The 26,051-nt window shown below is 42.6% G+C and overlaps 1 protein-coding gene across 6 annotated transcripts in view; it reads left to right on the forward strand.

The window, feature by feature from the left end:
- The first annotated feature begins 869 nt into the window (after positions 1 to 869).
- The window catches only part of evla (Enah/Vasp-like a), a 79,807-nt gene continuing 54,625 nt past the window's right edge, over positions 870 to 26,051 (forward strand). The window contains exon 1 of one of the 6 annotated variants that reach the window (XM_061239457.1): positions 870 to 1,448. In XM_061239457.1, coding sequence (XP_061095441.1) covers positions 1,444 to 1,448 — 5 coding nt within the window. In that variant the 5' untranslated portion in view covers positions 870 to 1,443. Of the gene's footprint in view, positions 1,449 to 16,711; positions 17,031 to 26,051 lie in introns of those variants that run through there. The other 5 variants (XM_061239431.1, XM_061239422.1, XM_061239415.1 and 2 more) reach the window with 5 other exon arrangements.

The raw sequence follows: 26,051 nt of genomic DNA on the forward strand, positions 1-26,051 counted from the left end.
CATTAGGATCATTCCAATGGTCCAAAGAATTGTGGTGTAATTATGCAGGGGTGGGGTGATTGGGTCCAATATGATGTGTCATCATGGGGCCAAAAATCTAGCAGTTGGACGACTGTCCAACTTGGCAGTTTGCCCCAGATGCTGGTGAGCTTGCAGGAGTACTATCATTCTTGCATTCTAATTCTAGGATATTCATCTAACTTGTGCAATTACATTACATCACATGTCATATCAAAGTGACTTATAGTTGACCCCTGGAGCAATGTGAGGTTAAGGGCCTTGCTCAAGGACCCATCATCTGTGCAGACTGGGACCCACCGACCTTGTCATGTACCTTAACCACTATGCTACAGGCTGCCCTACTATAGAGCACCAGCTCTATTACAGCTGGTTTTGGTGGTGGTGGCTGTGTTGGGTGGGGTGGGGGGCTCCCTTTTTACTACTTCAGCTCCTGCCTCCCTAAAAGTCTGTGTATGGGCCTGTTCTGGGTTATGCTTTGGTAGCCTAGCCCCTCAGGACCCATCTATTTCTAAAAAGCAAAGCAATTTTGCAGGTGGCAAGGCATTGTGGGAAACGGGAAGGCTGTCTGTCTCTTGGGATGTCTCATCTCATCACTCTCTCTCTTGCACTTGGATGTTTGCAGTGCCATAATATTTTTGCATTTGGTAAAATGTGTCTCCAGCTTACTTCAAATGTCACCATCGGCCTACAACCATTACTGCACTTTAACATATTCTGTTACTGGTATTTATGACAGCGACAAAAATAGAAAGGATTTCACAAACTAAGAAAAAAAACTTGGACTACAGTGGGCCATCCTATGTATAGTTGCGGCGACATTTTAGATGGACAAAATTAGAACGAAATTATTTGGTTTATAATTAAGTAAAAGAGTAGGTCACCTCTCATTTACTAAAGAATCAAATAGGGCAATGTTATCACGAGCGCATTTTTTATTTTTCAAAAAATTGCCCAACTGACGGTGAAACACGGAGTCCATTGTCCGTCGCCAGTGGGCATCAGAGAGGCAGTTATATTGCGTGGAATCACAAGGGCTTGCTCTCTCTTCCAAACACTAAGGAGAAGAAGGAAAGATGGCAACTCTGGAACAGCTGTCACCCACAATGTCCCGTCATTTCAAGCAGACAGCAGCCAGCATCGCTCAAACATGGAATTGAGGAGACTCGCAAATCGCGAGAGCGAATGGAATGCAAACTGGCTACAACTCAACGCGAAACCGTCGGATTTCCTGTGTAGTGTTTCAGCATCAGCAAACGACTAATAGTGAATTCCCTGACTGTCACAATATAACACACAGCATTAATGTAGTTTTCATATATTTATTAATATTACAACATTGACACTGCGCTCAAACCTGCCCCGAACAGCTTGAGCGGAAAGCCTAGCAAGTTTTTCAACGTTTCATTCCAAAGGGAAAGGAAAATGAGGTAAGCAACAGAGAAGCATGCGTTTGCTCAGGCACGGTCACAGTAATTAATCAATGTGAGATAGTATTTGGATTTTACTAGCGGCACATGCAATTAAATTACACATTGACATTTTTATGAAACATCCTGTAAGATAACCAAAGGTGGGCGGTGCATTTGGTGGGATTTAGTTACCTGTCCTTCGATGAATAGAAACTGATTTTGCCCAGTGATTGTTTAGAGCCCTGGACGTAATGGAGAGCTAAGAAAACCGGCATGGTGTTTCTATATTTATTTCTCAAGGAATCTTTACGATAACATGCAATTGTTTTCCCCGTTTAAAAATAAAAATCCAAATACGGCAAGTTTCTTAATGCATTCATATTTGCTGATGTATCAATTTTGCGCACACCTCTATTTCTGATGAAAGTGCTGCAGAATGATCATTCAGTAGAATTGAGTGTGGTCGAAATGAATAGGGAGAATGTCGTCATGGAAACGAGGCTACGCATCTGTCGGTAGCCATGCATAACTTTTTAATAATGAAACGTACAGAACATAACAGAACATCAGAAATCTGTCCCAAAGAATCGCCGTAAGGTCATTACCTGCATGCTATTAACTAATTCATTGAGCCTCCGTATTATTATTATTATTATTATTATTATTATTATTATAATTATTATTATAATTATTATTATAATTATTATTATTATTATTATTATTATTATTATTATATAGTGGTGACACATGGAGAATGAGTCACGCTGAATGTCAGTGGGATATAGAAATACTCAAGTGAGTCATTATATAGGTTAGTAGGTGTGGAACATCAGTGTGTGAAATACTGAAGGTCACTTGGCTGAGAAGAGAACTCATGTACATAGACAATCCCTGTCTCTCCAAATCCAAGCCTCTTTTCCCAACTGTCACACTGATAACACAGATAACACAGTTGTTCCAGGGGGGTGGAAGACTGTGAAAGCTGGGGCGGAAATGTGCTCATGGCACAAAAAATAAAGCTATGTAGGATACAGAATTTGTAGCTTCATTTAGAGGCAGTATCTAGGACCCAGTCAAACTTAAATGCACAACTGTATTAGAATCAAAGCCTTTTGGCTTGCAAACAATCTACGACTTCATCCTAGACAAACATGACTCCAGGGTACAGAAATACACCAGAAATCAGATACAGTCCAGTAAACATGTTGTGTTCTTCTGACCTCATCTGAACCTAGTGTGTCAAGCGCAGTTCAGCAAGTCTCTGTATTCTGTGCACAAGTGCAATGCGCTGTCCACTAAAGGAAAGTAAATGTCATACATCTACTGTCTTATTATTCCTTCCAAATGCGTGTTTCATTTCAACAGATTTCCTTCTGTGAAAAGTGGCTATATGTGATCTATAAAGCTCTGTTGCATTCTTTTCCATGGCAGGCAGTGTAATTCTGCCAGCCTTGACCTCACTGTTAGGAGATGTCTTCCAGCCATGTGAGCCCATACTTAGCCAGGTGAAACTAAGTGTCTCTGGCAGCATGACAGCTTACTGCTGAAACTGCTCAGTGTGCCACCTCCGTACAGGGGACTAATGCTGGCTTGACAGCTGGAAAAATCCACAGTTTTGAAAATAGCTTGAGAACATATACTGTTGATGTTTTTTTTTTATCATCTATCGTAGGTTGGAGCTAAGCTTCAAAGCTTCAAAAGCTTCCTACCCTGATGGCATTGCTTGTTCTAAGGTCAACTGCATTTCATCAGAAATGAGTACTAATGGAATATTGACTTCATGTTTGTGTGTGAATATACATTTATTTTAAGACAATTAAACATATATTTATTTTGTATAATTAAGAGATGGTCAACTGATTTTTATCAGCCCTTTATATTCAGTTCTGCCATGGTTAAAATGCTGTTCTGTCATGATTAAAATGGTGTTGTAGCATGATTCGAATGCGATTTATTTCTTCAGTAAAAGAATGTTATATATTAAAATCCACACAGAAGTGTTTAAGTAAAAACAACATCCATGTTCTACAGTGGCCATCTCAGTCTCCAGACTTAAATCCCATCAAAATCCTGTGGTCTGAACTGAAGAGGGGGGTCCACTAGTACAAACTGAAGCATATCTATGATTCAGAAAAGTTCTGCATGGTGAATGGTGAAAAACCCCTCCAAATATGTTCTCTAAACTTATCACAAATTCATTCTGGAGCCCACTGTAAAGAATGGTTTGTGTCCCAACACCAGCTTCTTTCATGAAATGCTACAATTGGCGACATTCTGCTTTGGGTAGGAGCTGATCTCTAGCTCAGTAGTAACATTTGCTAGAAGGTTTTTAATAAAACTTAAACGGTGAGTGCATCTGCAGATCTCCATGAGCAGAAGCGAGCCTGACTCTAAATGGTACAAAGTTAAACATAACACATTTCTTCAAATTTTAAGGCACAATGACTTTTTATTTTTACAGTTTCAAAATAATAAAAACAGGAAAAAGGCCCTGTGCAAAAGTTTGGGAGCCCTGCCAGTTAGTACTTTGTAACTCCTCCTCAGGCAAATATAACAGCTTGTCAACCCTTCCTGTAGCCAGCTAAGAGTCTTTCAATTCTCCCCCTTTCTTCCTGACAGAACACCTATATCTCAGACATATTTTATGGCCTCCTTGCAGGTATGGCATGTTTGAGATCTCTCCACAGATTTTCAATAATATTCAAGTCTGGGGAATGTGGTGACCATCAGAAAACCATATGGATCATTGTCTTGCAGGAATACCCAACCTCTCTTCAATTTCAATGTCTGGACTGACCTTCAAACATTCGCCTCTAGAATGTCTTTATATTTGGTGCAATCCATTCTTCCTTCCACTAGCACAATATTTCCTGTGCCCCCAGCCCCAAAGCATAATGAATCAACATTTTGGCACCCTACTGTAATTACTACGATCAACAGGAATTTATATAGAATTACGGGGTGCATGTATTTAGCATTCTCCCTGGCAATGTAAACAACATTAAAGTGAATGAAGTAAATGGATACACAAACTATTTGGCATTATTCAGTCTGGAAGATACATCAGTGAATGACCTCAACTGCAGGTCTGCTTGATGAGAAGAAGATTAAGGCTCCAGCTTAGTCTCAATGATAGAATTAAGTAGTTAAAGTAATGATTTCCTTCTATAAACTTAGCACAATCCTGGATACAGATCTACTTCAGTTCAGGTCTACATTAAATAGAAATACTAATTCAGCATCTGTAAGAGCATTGGCCCATTATGAAAAACGAACTGAGCCAAGTCATTTTTATTAATCAACTGAGAAAGTACAAAATATTTAAAACCACATGTCTCACTAGTTGCTATGAACCTAAGTGACCAAACTGTAATTTGGTTTTAATGTACACGTTTTAATTCTCCAATTCAAGTTTTTGTTTATTAACAAATAATTCCAAGGCATTATTTTATATCAGGTATTTTTGTGTCTTATTGAAAATTGATGTTTCAGTATGGAGATATTGTTTCGTCACTTTTTAGCTTTCCTAGCATTTGCTGCTTTACACTTGATTAGAAGCTGCTGAACAATTATACTAAGGCTCTACTCATTCACACATGCTATCCACTATTAAAAGGGGCTGTGCTGTAAATTGCACATGACTACTTCCTTGTCTCCATAGCAACCACAGAGGACACAGGGTGGTGCCGGGGGATGACCTTATGCCTTCAGAGTGTGCCTGTCTTCTCTCGGCTTGGCTTTAAATCAGTCAGCCAAACCAAGTCGGGGTGTACACTGAGCAGGGGCATTCAATCATATGGATCTGCAATACATTTAACATCAATGTGATACTGTGATAATGTATTTGAGAGCCACTTGTCTCTGTGCCCACACTGTGCCATTGTCTTTACTATAGTGCATGTACAGTAGCATTCTGGCTTTCACAACAGATGGTTTTATATGTGGAAGGAATGGAAGGGGGTTTGCTGCAATGACAATGTTGGTCTTTTCATGTGACATGCACAGGAACATTTGAATCGAGGGTACAAATTGGGAGCCCTCCTGTCAAGGCCCCTGCATTTCTGCATGGTCTATGTAGGAAATGAGAGGTGTGTTTCATATAGGGGCTGACGAGTTGTTTGTAGTTCATATACTGATTGATGGGTGTTTTTTTTGTTGGGACTGGATTATACTGAATGCAGCTTGGGAAATCTACTTTTATGTTGATAATGTAGGCTTTCCCTTAGAGACAAGTTGTACTTACATGGAGAACCTTACCCAGCCCATCGTTCATTTACTTCTATAAAATCTTTGCTTCGCTTTCTTCTTTCTGTGAAAAAAATGTATGAAAAATCCGAAGTGGATTTTAGTCAGGTTTAAAGGTTATGAATAACATAAGCTTTCGTTTGGCATATGCCAAGAATGAAAGTGTCCTCTGTGCTTCTCTACTTACAAAGTATTAATAGCAATAGTAATAATAACTTTTTTTGTGAAAAAAATAAAAATAAAAATACTAAGACTGTTTGACTCATTACAGGTTGTGCCAAAGGGTTAAGAAACAGTAGCAAACAGTAACTCAAAACAAGCTAATATTTTTGACTGGAGAGAAAAATATAAGATTTTATGTGTTATTACAAGACTTTTTGCAGTGCAAATAATCAGCTAATTACAGTGGATGGGCAGTCAATGTGCACTGCACAGGCACAACTCAATCAGCCCAAAAGTTTAGACAGTGTACCTCATTGGCTGAAAGAAATCATGTATTTCACTGTTTATTGGCCTGCTAATCTGCATGCTGTTTGGAGACATGTGGCAACATGGCCCTCCTCTCTCCTCAAAGCTAGTCATTCAGGAAGCGCATGATCTGTGTTATTTGGGGGCACTGTGAGTCATGCTACTTTTACAGCTGAACAGTGATGGAAACATAAGGACAGTTTCCTACCCCTCTGTGCTGCTAGCATTAATATCATTGCTGCTAATATTAGTATTACACAGGGGATGGTGTCATATTGATGATATTACTATTATTACTGTTTACTATTCAGGATTACTAGGAATATATAACTATTAAATCTGCTGATATGGAAATTATTAAGGGGGCCATATTGCTTATTTCAATATTGCTTATTAGATTAGTCTCTGTCTCTATTTGCATAATTTCTGTCTTTATCCGGGCCTAACAGGCAGACCTCCACACAGGGTGTTGGTGGAAGTAGAAGTTATTTGTGGTAATGTGTGAGAGAGCAATTTGCAGTCGCAGATGTGGTTATTTTTGGCTGAGTCTGACGTTGCCCTGCCCAATCTTTGGTGTTTTCTGTGATTCAGCCATGTGGGAGTGTATCTGAAATCTTCAGCACGTAACATTCTCACATTCTGGGCTGCTGCCAGGCCTACTGTTGCATTATGTATAAATTCAGAGTCTTTAGTCATTCTATTTATGCGCTGTCTGCATAAGCAGGAATATTTTTTGTAGCAACGGAAGCGTTATCATTTCTATCGTCATCTACTTTTCCTGGGGCCTGTTCCACATAGGATTACTGAGCTGGATAACTGCACCCCCCCCAAATTTGGAACATGGACTGAAGTAAGAAGAGCTGTTTCAGGTTTTTCTCAGTGCAGTTATCCAGCTCAACTGAGTAATTGTGCTTTGTTGAACAGGCCCCAGGAAAGCTTTGGAAGGTCAGCTCCAGGTGCAAAAGAAGTAGGTATGGACCTCAAATGTCTGTCCTTGCCCAAAAAAAACACATGTGATTGTCATGGAGCCTAAAGCGTAGGGGGGCCGGGGCAACCGTAGCCTAGTGGTAAGGTACATGACTGGGACCCGGAAGGTTGGTGGTTCAAGCCCCGGTATATTACATTGCATTATAGTCATTTGTAGCCACGTTAAGATCCATGCAGTTGCAAGTTGCTTTGGATAAAACCGTCAGCTACATAACTAATGTAATGTTTGGGACCCTTGTGGTCAAACATGGTTGCTGGGGCAAAGTACTTGAATTGCTGGGGTGTATGGAAGAGTGAGACCCAGTAAATATCTGCAGTGCACTTTGGGCATAGTATAGTTGTCACTGGAAAATCTCCATTTGAAAAAAGTATCACGTGTTTGAGATATATAAGGTATTGTCATTCAAGGGAGTTCGCAGTTGCTTGAAATGCATTCTGAATGAATGCTCAGGAATAAATAAAGCCAGACAAATCCAAAACATGACTCATTACAGTGCATAGAATGGGGATATTTTAATGAGTGGTTGCTTGGGCAGACTGATATTCTGCCTCCTCTGGCTGTCCACCTACGCTAAAGCTATTTAAGTTAGTTACGCTGAGGGCTTTAAATATATAGAGTCATCATATCCCCACACCTCAGCAGCCGGTCATGCAATGTTGTGTTGGAAATGCATCAGCAAGATTTCCTCCATTGTACTTAAGCAAGTAAAAGACAATTACTCAGGTTATTAAAGGCTTTTTGAGCTTTTCATATCATCCCGGAGCTTTCGATTTGTGTTCCATGAAAACAAGTGCAATTTATATAGAAGTATACATATTTTAGTCTAACTGTTATTTCTCTGAACTGTTTGTATAGCGATGTAACATGACGTATGTTTTTGCATAATTATCGGATGATATTGCTAAATGTTAAGAGTGCTGACCAGAGGAGGCAGAGGGGAGGGAGAATTTGGCTCAGCAGAAAACAAAATGAATCCCATTGATTAGCACAGAGTCAATAAAAACCTATCCTTGGATGGCTGACAATTCAATTTGCAGGCTTTACAGGTGTTTTACATGGGAAAAAAACCTTGGCATTTAGGCAAGAATAAAACAGTTGGCATGACAAAAGTGCACATGCACGCGCACACATACACACATTGCACCGGCTCTATCCAGTGCATTGAAACGCATGGACTGTGAGGTGCCCTGATTTATAGTTTTTTTTACAAATGCTAACAAGCATTTTTCGATACCATGTTTCCTTTTTCAAAACTATTCACACAGTCAGCACAACAGCAGTCTATGTGGACTAAACTGTGGATAATTTTTTTGATTTAACATTGGTTTAACACAAAATGGATTCAATCACAGCAAAATGTATTCATTATTTTGTCACTCAAACACAACCACCAGCAAAACTCTATGTAGCTACAGCACTTTTTGCACATGTTAACATACAGTTTTCAAAACTTTTTTTCCACTTAAATTAAAGAAGAGGCTTGTACCATTCAGAAATTTGATGTATATACAGTGTACACAAATGTTATACTAAAATACAAATAATTACAAAACGCATTATGTTTTTATAGTTTAGCTCTGAATATCTCAATTTCTCAATCTCAATTGAAGGACCAACCCAAAACTACTTTATCTTTGTGCACAAACTTGAACTTAACAAAATATGGTAATGATATTGACAGGCATTCAAATTTCTATTAAAATAGATTTCTTTGATCTGTTATGTAAAGAAATTGAACCTTCACGTTTTATTCTCTTATATGAGTGTATGTTTTTATAAAGCTCACCAAGGTGTTCAAAAAGCTCTCCAAAAAGTGTAACTCAACCTAACACTTTCTAACAAATCTGCATCACATTTACAATGGAACTTGATCTAAAAATTAGGTTAACCAGCGCCATATTAGCCAGTACTATTACAGGCCAAGCTGCGTGTTGGTAAAGAGAACTGTGTTAAGAGTTTTTAAAAAGTATTGAGTACTCAGTATTGAGACATGGGTATAACCAATTGTAAAAAACCCGTCACAGCCCTTCCTCCCCGCTCCAACTGTCATCACCTTATTTGACTGTCTTCCAGTTGGTGTACTTCATCCTCCTCTTGCATGTAATGCTAAACCCCAGGAAGCTCTTTTGATGGGATGAGACTGCTTTTTGGCTCACTGACCTTGCTTTTGGAAAGAGGCTTATTGATCTATCTTTGCATCAGGAGTATTTTTGGAGAGACTTTGACACACAGACACCCACAGGCCCATACACCTACACATGTGTACATATACACACACACAAATACGCATTCCAAGACATATACAAGTTGATTCAATGCAGATTATTGCATTGCTGATGCAGATTTACGTACATGAATCTCGCACGCGCCCTGACAAGGGTATGTTGTTGGGTTGTAGTCTGCCTGAAATGAACGTCTTATTTACAAAGGCTACAGATACATTACGCAATCAGCGCATGGACTGCCTACGAACCACATTTTTCAAAGAGAAGATCTTAAGCAGCGAAGTTAAAACACGTGGTTAGTGCACTGAATATCTTCACTGCTTGTGGCGTATTCCTTGTATTGGCTACCATGTAAAAGTGTATCCAGAGCAGGACGAAATGTGTGCATAGTCCAGCTGTGGCGGCTATTGTCGTTTTAATTAAATGTGAGATGTTTTTCCGCGATGGACAAAAGTAATTAAAAGCAACATATCAATGCATTCAGCCTACTCATATTTTTTACTAGGGGCAATGACTTGTTGCTGTCAAGACAGCTTTGCATGAGATATTGGTTAATTTTATTAATTATTTATATAAAATATTTTCTGTGTGTAACACCCGGCCTGAATTATTGCCTGGCTGCAATCATTATGATTTCTTGCAATTGAAATAGTGTGATTTTTGTTGCAAAGATAATTTTAAGCTATTTCAAGATTTGGAGTCTGTGTGATGTTGATGAGAACATTTAGCTGAATGAAGTAAACCAGCATAACTGTTTCTGTGGTTTTTTTCACTACATCTACATCATATTGCATCATCAACAAACTACATCCATTTTATTGTATTAGTTTATTGCTATTATATTATTTTGGTGTAGTAAGTAGGTCCCACTGATATCTCTGCATGTTGATTATTTTAGCTTTGCGGGCAAATGGTGCTGTGTTGGTGTAGGACCCTCACTTGCTCTGTAAAAAAAAAGTTTGAACAAGTATTTTAGCCTTTTAATAAAAAAAAAATTTTTTCTCAAGTAGAACATGTTACATTATTTTAAGTTACTTTTTGCTTGACACATGAAATTGTCAAATCTTCAAATGAGTAAAACTGTCTCACCTCAAAAAAGTAACTGAAATAAAATCAAAAAGTCTAAAAGTCGAAATATGAAAGTACATTTTTTTTAGATTGAATGTGGACAGCAGAGTGTGAATGGAATGACCTCATTCAAGTGATTGGGTGTGCGGGACTTGCTGTTGAACCAGTGTTCATGCAGTGATGACAGCATCTCATGACCAGTCTGAATCGTGGAAAGGTAATGAGGGTGTAATGAGATGTAAACAGTGTTGTGTTAACAGCAGAGGGCAGCAAACGGGAGGCAGGGTGTACTTGCATTATGGGTATTAAACTCAAGTCCTCAGGCCATAGGTATTTGTGGTTGCAATCAGTAGCCAATTAAGGCCTTGATAACAAGGTCTTTGGATTCTTTAGCCAATAAAATTACATTAAATTCATCACTCTTGCTAAAACACAGCAAAAACCAGCAGACCCTGACTTGCCACAATGCTTTTAATTAGCAGTCGGTTAACGGCTCATTATTAAAAATTGTTGCAACTTTCTTTATCTTTCCGTGTTCTTCGATCCACTTATGAGACTGCCCCCCCCCCCCCCCCCCGTGTGTTCACAAGACATAAAAGCAAGCACGATGCAGGAAGCAACTGAAAACAAGTGAAAACAATAAAAGACTTTATTTAGCTTGCAATTGAGCATCAGTAAATAAAATTCCCTCTGCATAAGGTAGTCTGCATTTGCATTGTTTTCTATGGAAAAGCAAGTAGTGTGGCTGCTGGGAGACCTATTTGGTCAAGGCATCACGTTATGCCACACAGACTTGTATCCAATGCAGACTGTGAGAGTGCCGACTGTGGCCGGAAGCTCCATAGGGTGGCACGATCAGGGCATGGTATAGGAGGGTTCAGTCAGTAAGGGGTCTGTGTTCATCATTACAGCAACCCAAGTTGGTGGATTGGGCACCTGTGGACTGCATGCTAAAACCTTGTATGAGAAGCCTTCTTCCGACTCCACTCTATGCAATCTTAGCTGTAGTATGTGATGTGAAAACAAGTTGCTGGTGACACCAAGTGTTTCAGAGGAGAACCATGGGTGTCTAAACCCTTCCAGATCATCAGTGAGTTTGTGGCTGCAGACGGTAGTTGGCCATTCCAAATTAGGGTGGGAATTGGTCATCTCTGCAGAATTTGTTTTTAAAAATAAATGTAAAAACCTGTACAAATATTAAATTCTATTAAATTTTATGTGTATAGCGCTTTTCACAGCAGACTGTCACAAAGACGCTTTACATAGTAAACAGTAAGGAAGAAAAATGGGAAATATCAGTCTTAAGCACCCAAATAGCATGTGAGATAAACGACTCCCTAGTAGGAGAAAAACTGTCACTGTGTTGAGAAAAAACTCCCCGGTGAGAATAAACCAGAGAAGAACCCAGCTATAGGGGGATGCCCATCCTCCGCTGGCCTGTAGGTTAAGATGGTAACAGTTTTGCTCTTAAACTAGCTGGAAATCTAGAAAGTCCACATGGATGGATGTAGAACATGGGCATGAACCATGAACCTCAAGGTGGGGGTCCAGTTGGAGTGGTCCAAGAGCTCAGGGGCTGGTGATCCAGGAAGGAGGAACAAATTTAATGTTTAGACACTAGGTAATGTATAAGGACAGAGTAAAATGTTCTCATGCACAGAACTAGTAGTCTGACCTGCCAACCATGCACAAAATGCCAGCACAACACAAACCTCCCCGGTGACTAAGATTGTGATTAAACCCACGGTGCTGTTGATGCATGCTCACTGCCACTGGGCACATGTGGATTTTTAAATATGCACTATTGCATCTCCAGAACTATAGACCGTTTAGCTATAGGATTAACAAAAAAGATGAATACTGAGCCTACATTTAAAGATAGAGAGTGTGTCTGAAGCCTGAATATTCCTGGGGAGATCATTCCATAAAATAGGAGCTGTATAAGAGACGGATCTTCCTCCCATCGTAATTTTAGATATACTTTAGAATTTTTAAATAGCTAGCATCTTGAGAACGAAGTAATCTTGGAGGAGAGTAAGGAATGAGTAGCTCACTGAGATATTCTGGAGCACCGGACTGATATACTCATGTTTCGTAGTTCTACTAGGAACCCTAGTGGCTGTATGTATTCTGTAAGTTGTTGGCGTTCCAGAGCTGAATTAGTGCAACCAGACAGTAAAATATTACCATAATCCAACTATGAGGTAACAAATGCTGTGCTATAAATACTGACATAAATAAAGATATTGATATACAGCCCATATTTTATTCATATTTGACAAATGTGATGAGATTTCATTTTCTGGCTAACCCTGTGATGGGCAAAATCTTCTCAAATCATGCTTCTTAATTTTGGTTGAATGTAGTATTTCCTGTGCTAAGTCATAAATCATTGACTGCAAGACTTGTGTAGTCCTTAACTAATCAGATATGATGTCAAATTTACAGAAGAACATTACTGTTCTTCTAAAACTAATTTGCAGCTCATGGAAATAATTTTGGAATTAAACATTGATAATATAAAGTACATTTAAATAATGATTCCCTGGTGGTAATGCACTAGATAAAAAGTGATAAAATACACCTAGATAAAATGTGCAGATCACACTTTTCTTTGTTGAATGTCGGACACACCCTGTACATACTGTATCTAGTTTCCTTTCTTACACACAATTTAAGCACCAAATGCAAAATTTGCTTAAGTTGCGCTGTTTTTTAATTAAGCTAATTTACCCATGCCAAAAACCTGAATAGGTTTTTGCGTATAACACAAACAAGGGTTTTTCAGTCTGTTTGAAAACATTTTGTCAATATACATAAATATTTTGCTTAGTGAAATGAATCCGTTCGTGATATGCGGAGGTGTACTTGTCATGCTAAAACACTGTATTTCTGTGTTATGATGGGGTATGGAAGGGAAGGGAAGGGAAGGGGGTAAGGGAAGATATCAGTCCCTGGATTTTTCCCCTTTGGTTTGGTGACTCAGGTGCCTTTAGTCATCCTGGGTCAGTGTCATACACTGATATGTACTTAGGATGTTGAATCACCGTGTTGTCCTCCAGCACATTGGATTTGAAATTAAGCAATGAATGTTAAAATGCAGACTGGCACCATTACTTTGAGGATGTTTACATCCATATGAGATAATCCATGTAGCAATTGCATCCCTACCTTCATACTTATGAACTGTATACATGTACAAAATACCATGAATGTACACTGATGAGCCAAAGCATTATGACCACTCTCAGATTAAGCAAATAGCATTGATGATCTCATAAAAACAGTACACGTGAGGGTCTTGGATATATTAAACAGTAACAGCATTGTTGCGGACCAGGTACACCCCTTCATGGCAATGGTAATCCCTGATGCCACACTGCACAAATTGTTCGGGAATGGTATGAGGAACATGATGAAGAGTTTAAGGTGTTGCCCTGGACTCCAAATTCCCCCTGATCTCAGTCCGATCTACGATGGCTCCACCTCACAATTTACAGTACTTAAAGGATCTCCTGCTTCGTGCCAGATACCACCACCTTTAGAGGTTTTGTATAGTCCATGCCTCGGTGGCCAATGTTTTGGCTCATTGGTGCACATCTTACTGGATGTTCATGATGCGGCCTTATGACAAGGTACAGTGCAAAAGTATATGCAGAAAAAATGCTGACAATTTTTTAGAGTTTATATTCATGAGGTTTGATTGATTGTGAGAAGGAAACTTTATCTTTATTTATCTTCAAGCAGCACCTCTCCCCATCCCTCCCTACCTCCCTGTGAACCTTAATTGTTGTCTTTCTGTGATTAACTTTTTTGTGTATTGGTATTTTTAGTTTGGCTAGGTAAGCAGTGTTTGGCTAGTTAAGTTTGGTCACTTTTGCTTTGTTGTTTGTTTGCTTATTTGTTTGTTTAAAAAAAAAAAAAAAAAAAAATCAAATAGGCCCTGGTCCTTATTGTTGTTGTACAGGTAGCAGTTGAAATTGTACTTCCGTCTAGGGTCTGTCAGCGCACTTATCCCTGGTTATGGGTATGCACTTTGTTGTACGTCACTCTGGATAAGAGCGTCTGCCAAATGTCATTAATGTAATGTGATGTAATGTAATGTTTGGAGAAAATGTGATTAGTTTGGTTGTGATACTTTAGCTTTTCAATTTTCAGTTCATTCAGGTATGATGTGTAACATATAGAAGAAAAAACTGTTTGAATTAACAGTTACTATACACAATTTTTATTCCATTCTCACTTGTGTCTATTCAACTGTTTCTGTTGGTCAAACAGTAGACCTGGCCCTGAAAGGCAAATACAGTGATACTGATGAGTGCATCCAGCTCAAATGCATTCTCACAGGCACACATTAGTGGTGCGTGTCTCTTTAAGGATTAGGAAGCTACTGTATGAAGTGCAAGGGCAGACATGGGGGAGTGGGGGAGGAGCTGTTTCTGTGTGTCTGCTGCACCTCCCCCCTTCCTCCAGTACAGCTCTACACCTGCGTCCATATCCCCCGTATCTCCCTTCTCTGTGTGTGGGTGGGATTTCTCAGGACTGCAGTACATAACCTTTAATCCATAGGCTGTGGTCCTATACAGCTTAGAGTGGGTAATGCCTATGGTGTCAGTACCCTGTGTTGACAGGTCAGTCAGTTGCTTTACGTTGCTTTACGTTTGCATTAGGATTGTTTGTCCCTTAATGACCATTTTACACTTATTGGTCTTCTGCTGCTGTAGCTTCAAGGTTTGTTATGTTGTGTGTTCCGAGATGCTCTTCTGCTTACCACTTGTAACTCATCTTTATTTGGGTTACTGTCGCTTTCCTGTCAGTTTGATCCAGGCTGGTCATTCTCCTCTGTCCTCTCTCATTAACAAGGCATTTTCACTCACAAAATTTCTGCCAAAGTTTTTTTGTACTCCAGCGATTGTTCTGTGTGCAAATCTTGAAAGTCTCGAACCACCTATCACTCTAATATCATTGTCACTTGGATTTAATTTCTTCCTCATTCTGAAATTTTGTCTGAACAACAACCAAACCTCTTGACCACATCTGCATGCTTTTATGCATTGAGTTGCTGCCACATGGTTGGCTGATTAGATATTTTCATTACCGATTTTGGTGTACAGGTCTACCTAATAAAGTGGTCTGAGTGTAAGTCAATCTCAACAAGTATTTTAATCTTATATTTAAGACTCAAAGTCTCCCAGAACAGGTTCCATCTTCAGTTACACAGCTACAACCCAATCTCCCTGCCTTCACTGGCAACCCTTAGCAACACCCCTCCTCCACTGCAGCCTTCAGAGAATCCCCCTCCTCCACTGAAGCCCTCAGAGAATCCCCCACCTCCACTGAAGCCTTCAGCCAAATACTCCTCCTCCACTGGCAACCCTCAGTAGATCCCCTCTTTCCCTAACAGACCTGGCAACCCACTTTTGCAGTGAACATTGAAGTTGCACTGCCTTTTGGGGTTGCTATCAAACGATAATGGTAATCATAAGTGACACGCCCAGAGGGCAGAGTCAAGTCAGGTTCGTGAAGGCTTAGACTCCACCCCCCAGCCATCATGAGCATGAGAGAGATATGTCTTACCTCTCCATGGGTAAAATACCCAGCCCCATGTCATTCATTATCATTCATTAGGATGATAAAAAACAAGTGGGGTGTGTGCAAGTATGTGATTAATATGTGTGTGTGCGTGCTTGCATGCGTGTGTGTGTTCATGTGCGTGTGTGTGTGCACGCGTTTACACAAGCGTATCTGAGCCGGTTTGTGTGATTGAGAGCTCTGGTCCATGCTATCCTGGAGCAGACAGAGAAACAAGAAGAGCAGTTGGTCTGATTACTGGATGACCTCATCAGTTCACGTGCGCTCAGCATGGCCGATCGATCTGGACATGCGCTGCACACCGCGGCTGCTGGATTTACAGGAGCAGATCCATCAGACGCTGTGTGGGGGAGGGCTGGCCTGAGCATCGCAGCTTCGACAGGGGGAGGGGGGTGTCACAGCTGGGAGGGAAGTGGGGGGAGCTGTCAGGGACGAGCAGGCGGGGCTACGTAATCTGCCAGGAGTAGAGAGCAAGGCAGCCGCAGTTGGAAAACACCGCCTCCGAGAATCAGGATTCATTTACACTCAGGACCATTATACATCTCCACATCCAGCCCCTCATCCTACTGCCTTACTCCATATCTCTCCGACTCACTCTCTCTCCCCCGTCTCTGGTTGTCTCCCTTCTTCATCAGAAGCAGCAGAGGTATCCATGACAAAAAAAAATACAGTACCTGGAACAAAATTGTCCCTTTCGTAATTATTTTGTGCTGACCACCAAAACGAGTTTTGTAAAATAGATTAATGTGTCTGGGGTGATGGAAAAGGAGGGGGTGCTGAGGAATGCTGTCTCCCTACGCTGCCCTGTTTGAAGAGTCGCGCTGGATGCTGAGGCCTTCTTGGTACCTGTCCCAGTAATACAGCAGGGAGCACCCGGAGAGAGAGAGCTTTCCTGCCAGGAACAGCAGAGCCGGCACACGCCGTGAAGATGGATATCAATCTGCAGTCCCACCGATTCTACTTTCCCCAGATTTATTGCGATTCAGGATCCCACCTTAACGACTACAAAACCAGGTAGGTAATCTCTGAAGAAGGGTACCTCTCCAAGCTCTGCTGAAAAAAGCACCTCAAGCTAGGTTTTGAAAGAGCTGGTAGCTGGTTGACCAGTTCAGACAAGCTCAAGCTCTGTTGTGAAACACCCACTAGCTGGATTTTACACCAGGGAGGTGCAATCTGTTAGAGGACAGGTTCAGGGAAAGAGATTGAGCCTTGTGTTTTCCAGAAATGCAGAGCAAGAACAGCAGGTCTAAGGAACGCTTCTTAAACCTGTTTGTATTGGCGCTCGCCATGAGTTGCTTTTGTGGTATTTCACCCCTCGCCTGCATTAGCACATGCTCGCAGTGCCCTACGGTTTGTGGGAAATTAGACTTGATCGTTGAAAAAATGAGGTAAATGGCTTATGGTCCTGTTGTGCAAGCACAGCGGTTCTGTGCTTTTCAGCCCGTTCGCTGGCCAAAATGGAACACAACCTGGAGCAAAAGTGCTGAAAAATATATGGCTCCTCTGCACTTGTCAATTGCTCCTTCTGGATTAATTTCTTATCAGTGCTGTTCAGATCCTGATTTATTAGGAGTCTTTGGAAGATATTCATATGTCTATTGTTCACACTTAATATCGCACTGAAACCCTAGGTTATCTTGTGCCCTCCAGAGCACACTAATGTCACTGCATATATTGATTCAGCCAGTGTCAGACACAAGCTAAAACTGTAAAAACTGTAGCTAAAGCTAGTATTTTCTATCATGGATAATACTAAATTAAATAGCTAAATACTAAATTACTCATTTAATAATTTTATCATTTTTCTACATGGGCATATCTGAAGGTTTGAAAGGTCATCAGAAATTCAAGTGTTACTTCAGAATTTCTGCATACTGGTAGTATATCTTCACATATCTTTTGCCAGTGTTCCTGTCTGCAGGATCATTCAGCAGTGTTCAGTTTTCTTCTCATCTCTGTCTCCTGATATCCAGATCAGTTCACTGGAGACTTTCAGTTGAAACTTGCAGGAAAATCACAGTGTGGATGATTTGGCAACTGCTAAGTGTGTCAGTATGTCTGGCTGAGGGTTTATTTAACTACATGGAACTCCAAAAGGCTGGCATATATTCTCACAGGCTGCTGCAGCTGAATGCAACTGAGAACTGTTGTGTGTGTGTGCTGCTGTGAATGGGCTAGCATGTCACAGAGACACTTTTCACAGCATGCAGGGGTGGCTGTGAAAGGTCAGCCAGTCGTTCTGGGAAGACGACTAGAGTGATCACTGTAATATTGTCAATGACAGTGGCTGGCAGACATCAGGATTCATTCCACATTTTCATCAAATAGGGCCACACTACACATCAGCAACTAGGTAATGAAATCAAAAATATAAAAGCAAAGCATCCTTAGGTGCTGAGCTGATGGGAAATGGTCTTCAGTGTTTCATTATAACAAGGGCACTATGGACAGAATAGAGATAGACTCCCAACTCTGGAACTGTCTGTGTTACATTTCCACCAAAATGGACAAACAAAATGTTATAGGAAAAAAAAACAGGCTTGACGCAGCCTCTGGACCGTCTCCAAACTGTAAATGGCAGGCCACCATTGGCATATTCTGATAATTTGACAGAAATTAGGGGTGTGATTTTCTGATAAAAACATCAGTGGGTTGTCTCAGAACTCAAGAAGTCAGATTACCAAGTTGGCACAGAAGGCCCGTGTATAATCAATACGTGTAAAGTCGGCCAAATAAACCAACAGCATTGTGAACAAAAGCCAATTGCACAATGTTTTTTTATGCACTTTGGATTAAGTAAGAACAGTAAGTGGAATCCTGGCTGGCCACAGCTGAATTTCTCATGCGTGTAGACTATGAATGCAGCAAGTCCATAAAAGCATAGCAGGCCCTTTAATTCAGATGCAAGAAAAGACCATTAAGGCCAACAGGCTTGCTTTCCCTTCATGGCAAATCTCCCATTTATTCAGCATGCAAGGCTATGGGGGAGGGGCAGTGGAGTGTGCTGGATGCAGGGTCATGCTGGAGGAAAATGAAACACAGAAACAAAAGAGACAGCCGATGTGCTGCTCAAAGCCAGATGCATAAAATCCTCACGACGGATGAAAATTCACCATTCAATTCTGCTTAAACCTCTTCATTATTTCAGGTTTCACCTGCTCAGGCTCAGATTCAGCTGAGTGGGTCAGTGATGCTAAACTAATTCATGTGAATCCACATTTTGACAAGAATAGACATGCCAGGATACATTAAAGTTAAAAACGCAAACCTAGAGTTGCATGCATTTTTATTATTTCAAGACAAAGACAGAAGATTCAGGCTTCTCTAAGTACATAGGGTGAGGTCTTTCCAGGCGACCCCAGACTCCATTCTGATGAGACTGTAATTAAAATGTGTTGATCACTCCAGATCACTATATGTATTACATCACCTTCAACTAGAGACATTTTCTATGATAGCTGATTGTAAAATGTATTTTTGGAATCTCAAGGGAACTCTTCAGTATCTGCTGCAAGGCAAGGCTCTGCTTTTGCTCTCTACTTCTTTCGTATATGTAAAAAAAACATGGTTAAATAATTCCACACTGGCCTATGTTACAGAGCTGCCTTGCACATTTACTTTCTCTTTGCAGATTACAGTCTTATGGATGTCTATGGCTTTAAACTAGAACAGGTTAATGATCTGCCTGGAATCCCTCAATAATCCTACTATGGAGCCTGCCTGTGTCAGATGCAACATCACAAGCTCTGACTTATCTTCCCAAAATGATTACTAGTGTAGAAGGGGAAATGTTTCTGACCTAATGCTGCACTCTTTCTAATAACATGGATCTTGGTCATCACAGCCAACGCTCAACACAACAAGCACCTATTTTTCACTGACTGCTGTGGTTCTGTTAAAAATAACAGAAGCAGTCTTTTGGGAGGCATGTATACCAAGACCTTTACAGTTCTTTCTGCTGCTTTTTTAATGCAGGTCATCTTAGTGAGAGATTCAGCATCTATTAATTCCTTGGCCTTATCTATACAATAAATCTTTTGCGAGTGGGCATCGTTTGGATTTTATCGATTCCCGTTCCGCTTGTAGTCTGTGCTTATCGGTCCAGGTTCTCAATGGATCCCAGTTCCGATTCCAATATTTTTAAATGGCAAAAGAAATGTGTTCAAGTGTTTACCCTACAACCAATGGTATTGTTTAATTAAAACTCAAGACCTTTTAACCCCTTAAGAATTGGCCCTTTTCTTGACACACTCTTGAAAATGACAAAATATAAAATGGTTACTATTCTTGAACCCTTTTGAATACAAGAATCATTCTGGTCCCTTCTGAAAGGTAACCCTTTAGGCTTAGTTGCAACAATGCAAAATCCTCATGTTTCAAAATGCTCCGTGTTAGTTTGTGCCCCGGTGTCCCCTACTAAAAAGTTTTGGGTTTTTTTATCCCTGAAATCCATACTAGATAAACATTAAATTATCAAATACAGTACTGGGCAAATGTTTTAGGCAGGTGTGAAAAAATGCTGTAAAGTAAGAATGCTTTCAAAAATAGAAATGTTAATAGTTTATTTTTATCAATTAACAAAATGCAAAGTGAGTGAACAAAAATCTAAATCATTTCAAAATTTGGTGTGACCACCCTTTGCCTTCAAACCAGCATCAATTCTTCTAGGTACACTTGCACAAAGTCAGGGATTTTGTTGGCATATAGTCAGGTGTGTGATTAACCAATTATACCAAACAGGAGCTAATGATCATCAATTTAATATGTAGGTTGAAACAAAATCATTAACTGAAACAGAAACAGCTGTGTAGTAGGTTTAAAACTGGGTGAGGAATAGCCAAACTCTGCTTCCAAGGTGACAGTTTCATGACAGAAGTCATACACCATGGCAAGACTGAGCACAGCAACAAGACACAAGGTACTTATACTGCACCAGCAAGGTCTCTCCCAGGCAGAAATGTCAAGGCAGACAGGGGTTTCCAGATGTGCTGTCCAAGCTCTGTTGAAGAAGCACAAAGAAACGGGCAACAATGAGGACCGTAGATGCAGCGGTCGGCCAAGGAAACTTAGTGCAGCAGATGAAAGACACATGCTTACTTCGCTTCGCAATCAGAAGATGTCCAGCAGTGCCATCAGCTCAGAATTGGCATAAACCAGTGGGACCCAGGTACACCCATCTACTGTGTGGAGAAGTCTGGTCAGAAGAGGTCTTCATGGAAGAATTGCGCCCAAAAAGCCAGACCTCCGACGTGGAGACAAGGCCAAGTGACTCAACTATGCACAAAAACACAGGAACCGGGGTGCAGAAAATGGCAGCAGGTTCTCTAGACTGATGAGTCAAACTTTGAAATATTTGGCTGTAGCAGAAGGCAGTTTATTCGTTGAAGGGCTGGAGAGCAGTACAAGAATGAGGTTTTGCAGGCAACAGTGAAGCATGGTGGAGGTTCCTTGCAAGTTTGGGGCTGCATTTCTGCAAATGGAGTTGGGCATTTGGTCAGAATTAATGGTCTCCTCAATGCTGAGAAGTACAGGCAGATACTTATCCATCATGCAATACCATCAGGTATTTAAGTTATCCCATGGGGCCCGGCTGGGCACAGCCCGAACTGGTCACGTGGGGTCGCCGCCCTGTGGGCTCACCACCTGCAGGGGTCGGCATCGGAGTCGGGTGCTTTGTCCAACGGGCAGTAGGCAAAGGCGGGGATCCGGGCGTGCTGATCCTCGGCGTCGCAGACTGGTTCTGGGGACGTGGAACGTCACCTCTCTGGTGGGGAAGGAACCGGAGCTAGTGCGGGAGGCGGAGCGGTACCAACTAGATATAGTTGGGCTCACCTCCACGCACAGTACTGGTTCCGGAACCAAACTCCTGGAGAGGGGCTGGACTCTGTTCTTTTCTGGAGTTGCTCAAGGTGAGAGGCGCCGGGCGGGTGTGGGGATACTCACAAGCCACCGGCTGAGCGCCACTGTGTTGGAGTTCCACCCAGGGAACGAGAGGGTCGCCTCTGCGACTACGTGTCGCTGGGGGGAAGGCTCTGACTGTCATTTGTGCTTATGCACCAAATGGCAGTTCAGAGTATCCGGCCTTCTTGGAGTCACTGGGCGGCATCCTGGAAAGGGACTTCAACGCTCACGTGGGCAATGACGGAGAAACCTGGAGGGGGGTGATTGGGAGGAACGGCCTGCCTGATCTGAACCCAAGCGGTGTTTTGTTATTGGACTTCTGTGCTGGTCATGGATTGTCGATAACAAACACCATGTTCGAGCATAGGGTAGCTCATGAGTGTACTTGGTACCAGAGCACCTTAGGCCAAAGATCGATGATCGACTTTGTGGTCGTATCATCAGACCTGCGGCCGTATGTCTTGGACACTCGGGTGAAGAGAGGAGCAGAGCTGTCAACTGATCACCACCTGGTGGTGAGTTGGATCAAGTGGCCGGGGACGCTGCCGGACAGACCCGGTAAACCCAAACGTGTAGTGAGGGTGAACTGGGAACGTCTGGCGGAGGCCCCTGTTCACGAGGTCTTCAACTCCCACCTCCCGAAGAACTTCTCACGCATCCCGGGGGAAGCTGGGGACGTGGAGTCCGAGTGGGCCATGTTCAAAGCCTCCATTGCAGAGGCGGCAAGCAGGAGCTGTGGCCAGAAGGTCATCGGTGCCTGTTGGGGTGGCAACCCAAGAACCCGCTGATGGACACCAGCGGTGAGGGAGGCCGTCAAGCTGAAGAAGGAGGCCTTTCGGGCTTGGCTGGCCCGGGGGTCCCCTGAAGCAGCAGACAGGTACCGGGTGGCCAGAAGGGCTGCAGCTTCGGCAGTCGCTGAAGCAAAAACCCGGGTATGGGAGGAGTTCGGGGAGGCTATGGAGAAGGACTTGAGGAAGTTCTGGCAAACCATCCGACGACTCAGAACGGGAAAGCAGGGCTTGTCTCAGGCTGTTTTCAGCAGGGGAGGAGAACTGCTGACCCGGACTGGGGATATTGTCGGCGGTGGAAAGAGCACTTCGAGGAGCTCCTGAACCCGAACAACACGTCCTCTGTGGAAGAGGCAGAGCCCGAAGACTCGGGGGAATCTGCACCTATATCCCTGGTGGAAGTTGCTGAGGTAGTCAAAAAGCTCCACAGTGGCAAGTCGCCGGGTGTGGATGAGATTCGCCCTGAGATGCTGAAGGCTCTGGACATTGTTGGGCTGTCTTGGCTGACACGCCTCTTCAGTGTCGCGTGGAGGTCGGGGACAGTACCTGTAGAGTGGCAGACCGGGATGGTGGTCCCCATTTTCAAGAAGGGGGACCGGAGGGTGTGCTCCAATTACCGGGGTATCACACTCCTCAGCCTCCCTGGGAAAGCTTACTCTAGGGTACTGGAAAGGAGGCTCCGACCGACGGTCGAACCTCGGATTCAGGAGGAGCAATGTGGCTTCCGTCCTGGCCGTGGAACAGTGGACCAGCTCTTTACCTTGGCAGGGTTGCTGGCGGGGTCATGGGAGTTTGCCCATCCAGTCCACATGTGCTTTGTGGACTTGGAGAAGGCTTTCGACCGTGTCCCCCGGGGAGCCCTGTGGGGTGTACTGCGGGAGTATGGGGTACCGGGGCTGTTGTTACGAGCCATCAGGTCCCTGTATAACCAAAGTGAGAGCTGTGTCCGCATTCTCGGCACAAAGCCAAGCACGTTTCCGGTGGGTGTTGGACTCCGCCAAGGTTGCCCCTTGTCACCGGTCCTGTTTGTGGTATTCATGGACAGGATCTCAAGGCGCAGCCGAGGTGAGGAGAGTGTCCGGTTTGGTGACCTCAGAATCGCATCTCTGCTTTTTGCGGATGATGTGGTTCTGCTGGCTTCTTCGGACCGTGACCTTCAGCACGCACTGGAGCGGTTTGCAGCCGAGTGTGAAGCGGCCGGGATGAGAGTCAGCACCTCCAAGTCCGAAGCCATGGTTCTCTGCCGGAAAACGGTGGATTGCTCCCTCCGGGTTGGGAACGAGTCTTTGCCCCAAGTGAAGGAGTTCAAGTATCTCGGGGTCTTGTTCACGAGTGAGGGTAGAAGGGAGCGTGAGATCGACAGGCGGATCGGTGCAGCGTCAGCAGTAATGCGGGCGTTGCACCGGACCGTTGTGGTGAAGAGGGAGCTGAGCCGGAAGGCGAAGCTCTCGATTTACTGGTCGATCTACGTCCCAACCCTCACCTATGGTCACGAGCTTTGGGTAGTGACCGAAAGAATGAGATCGCGTATACAAGCGGCCGAAATTAGCTTCCTCCGTAGGGTGGCCGGGCTCAGCCTTAGAGATAGGGTGAGGAGCTCAGACATCCGGAGGGAGCTCGGAGTAGAGCCGCTGCTCCTTCGCGTCAAAAGGAGCCAATTGAGGTGGTTCGGGCATCTGATCAGGATGCCTCCCGGGCGCCTCCCTTTGGAGGTTTTCCGGGCTCGTCCAACTGGACGGAGACCCCGAGGGAGACCCAGAGCCCGCTGGAGAGATTATATATCTCTTCTGGCCTGGGAACGCCTCAGGATCCCCCAGGAGGAGCTAGAATGCGTTGCTGGGGAGAGGGACGCCTGGAATACCCGACTTTGCCTACTGCCCCCGCGACCCGACTCTGGATAAGCGGGTGATGATGGATGGATGGATGGATGGTTGGGCTAGTGTCGTATTCTGTGCTTCGGTCTGTATCGTTTGACCCTAAGGCCGCTGTACAATAATATGTGTAGATCTGAAGTAGGCTCCTTCAGAACACTTTGATTGCAGTCATGACCTCTTCATCTGCCAGGTGGGAAGTTCCATAAATGAAATGAATTTGAGATGTATTTTCTTTTATGGAGGCAAGCATTGTTTGTGCTCCAGATACATGCATAATACCCACGTGTTAATACTCATTCTAGAGATCATTGCATAGATCTGAATAAAATGCATGTAGGCTCTTTTCATGGAGCCTTTCATCTTGACTGTGCATTTCTTGAAATGTATATTTTCGAAATAAAAGATGGCATTTTAATGCAAATGTGGCATGGAAGGGGAAATCTTCTTAAGATTTATTTCTCATTATTTCACAAAGCTGGTTCATTTTTTTCAACTGAATTATTTTCTAGGCCAAGTGGATATCCCAATGCAGTTGTCATGCCAACAGATTAGCGTGATTTGGCAGGGCTGGCTCAGTGAAGTGAGGGCTGGACTGCTGGCAGTCTGTGGTGATGACTTCCTGGTGTCTGGGCACAGAAACACTTTCTCAAAAGAGAGAATACATGGTTATTTTTAGCAGTGGGCATTTTTCAATTAAACTACTTACAGCAAGTGATGCTTGCATAAGATCAGTGGTCTCTGGTCCTGGAGAGCTATAGGGTCTGCCGGTTTTTGTTTTTACCTTAAAATTAGCACCCGGATGAGACCCAAGTAACCAGGTGAGGAGGTTTACTGTGTAATCAACTGGTCTAATTGATTAATTAAGTGTGAGTGGTTAGATTAAAGTGACTGACAGTTGCCTCAGGCTGCACTGGTCCCTCACATGCCCCAACTCTGACCAGCCAAGATGTCACTGGGCAGCAGAGAGGATTATGGATGATGGAGAGCCATTTGATTAGATTTTATGTGTAAATATAATTGACCTATTTTTTTGTTTTTGCAGGGTAAATACTGTGGCTAAATGGTGTAGGTTGACGGCACACACAGACTTGGACGATATAACTAATGACAACAAAAACAAAAGTATAGCAGAAGTCATATTTGGCGAGATATGACAATGACAAGGATCTTGTTTCTCAGCACTGAGTACACAGTACATATAGTTTACTTGAGTCCTCATTAGAGCAGACTCATCTATTTAGATGTATACATTTAATGCATTTGCCTTCATTTTGTGACACTGTTACAAATCTATCATTCTCCAAAGCATAAGAATTGGGTCATGACTTGCCCAAGGAAGCTTCTAGTCAGAAGGCGCAAAATCGATCCATCATTCAGGTCAGAAGTCAGAAAAAGTTGTTGTATTTGTTTGGTTTATAGCTTAGACTCAAATATTATTATGATTAGAGTAACTAACTGGTTTCAGAATTAAA

This window comes from Conger conger, chromosome 1, assembly GCF_963514075.1.
Source record: "Conger conger chromosome 1, fConCon1.1, whole genome shotgun sequence".
NCBI lineage: Eukaryota > Metazoa > Chordata > Actinopteri > Anguilliformes > Congridae > Conger > Conger conger.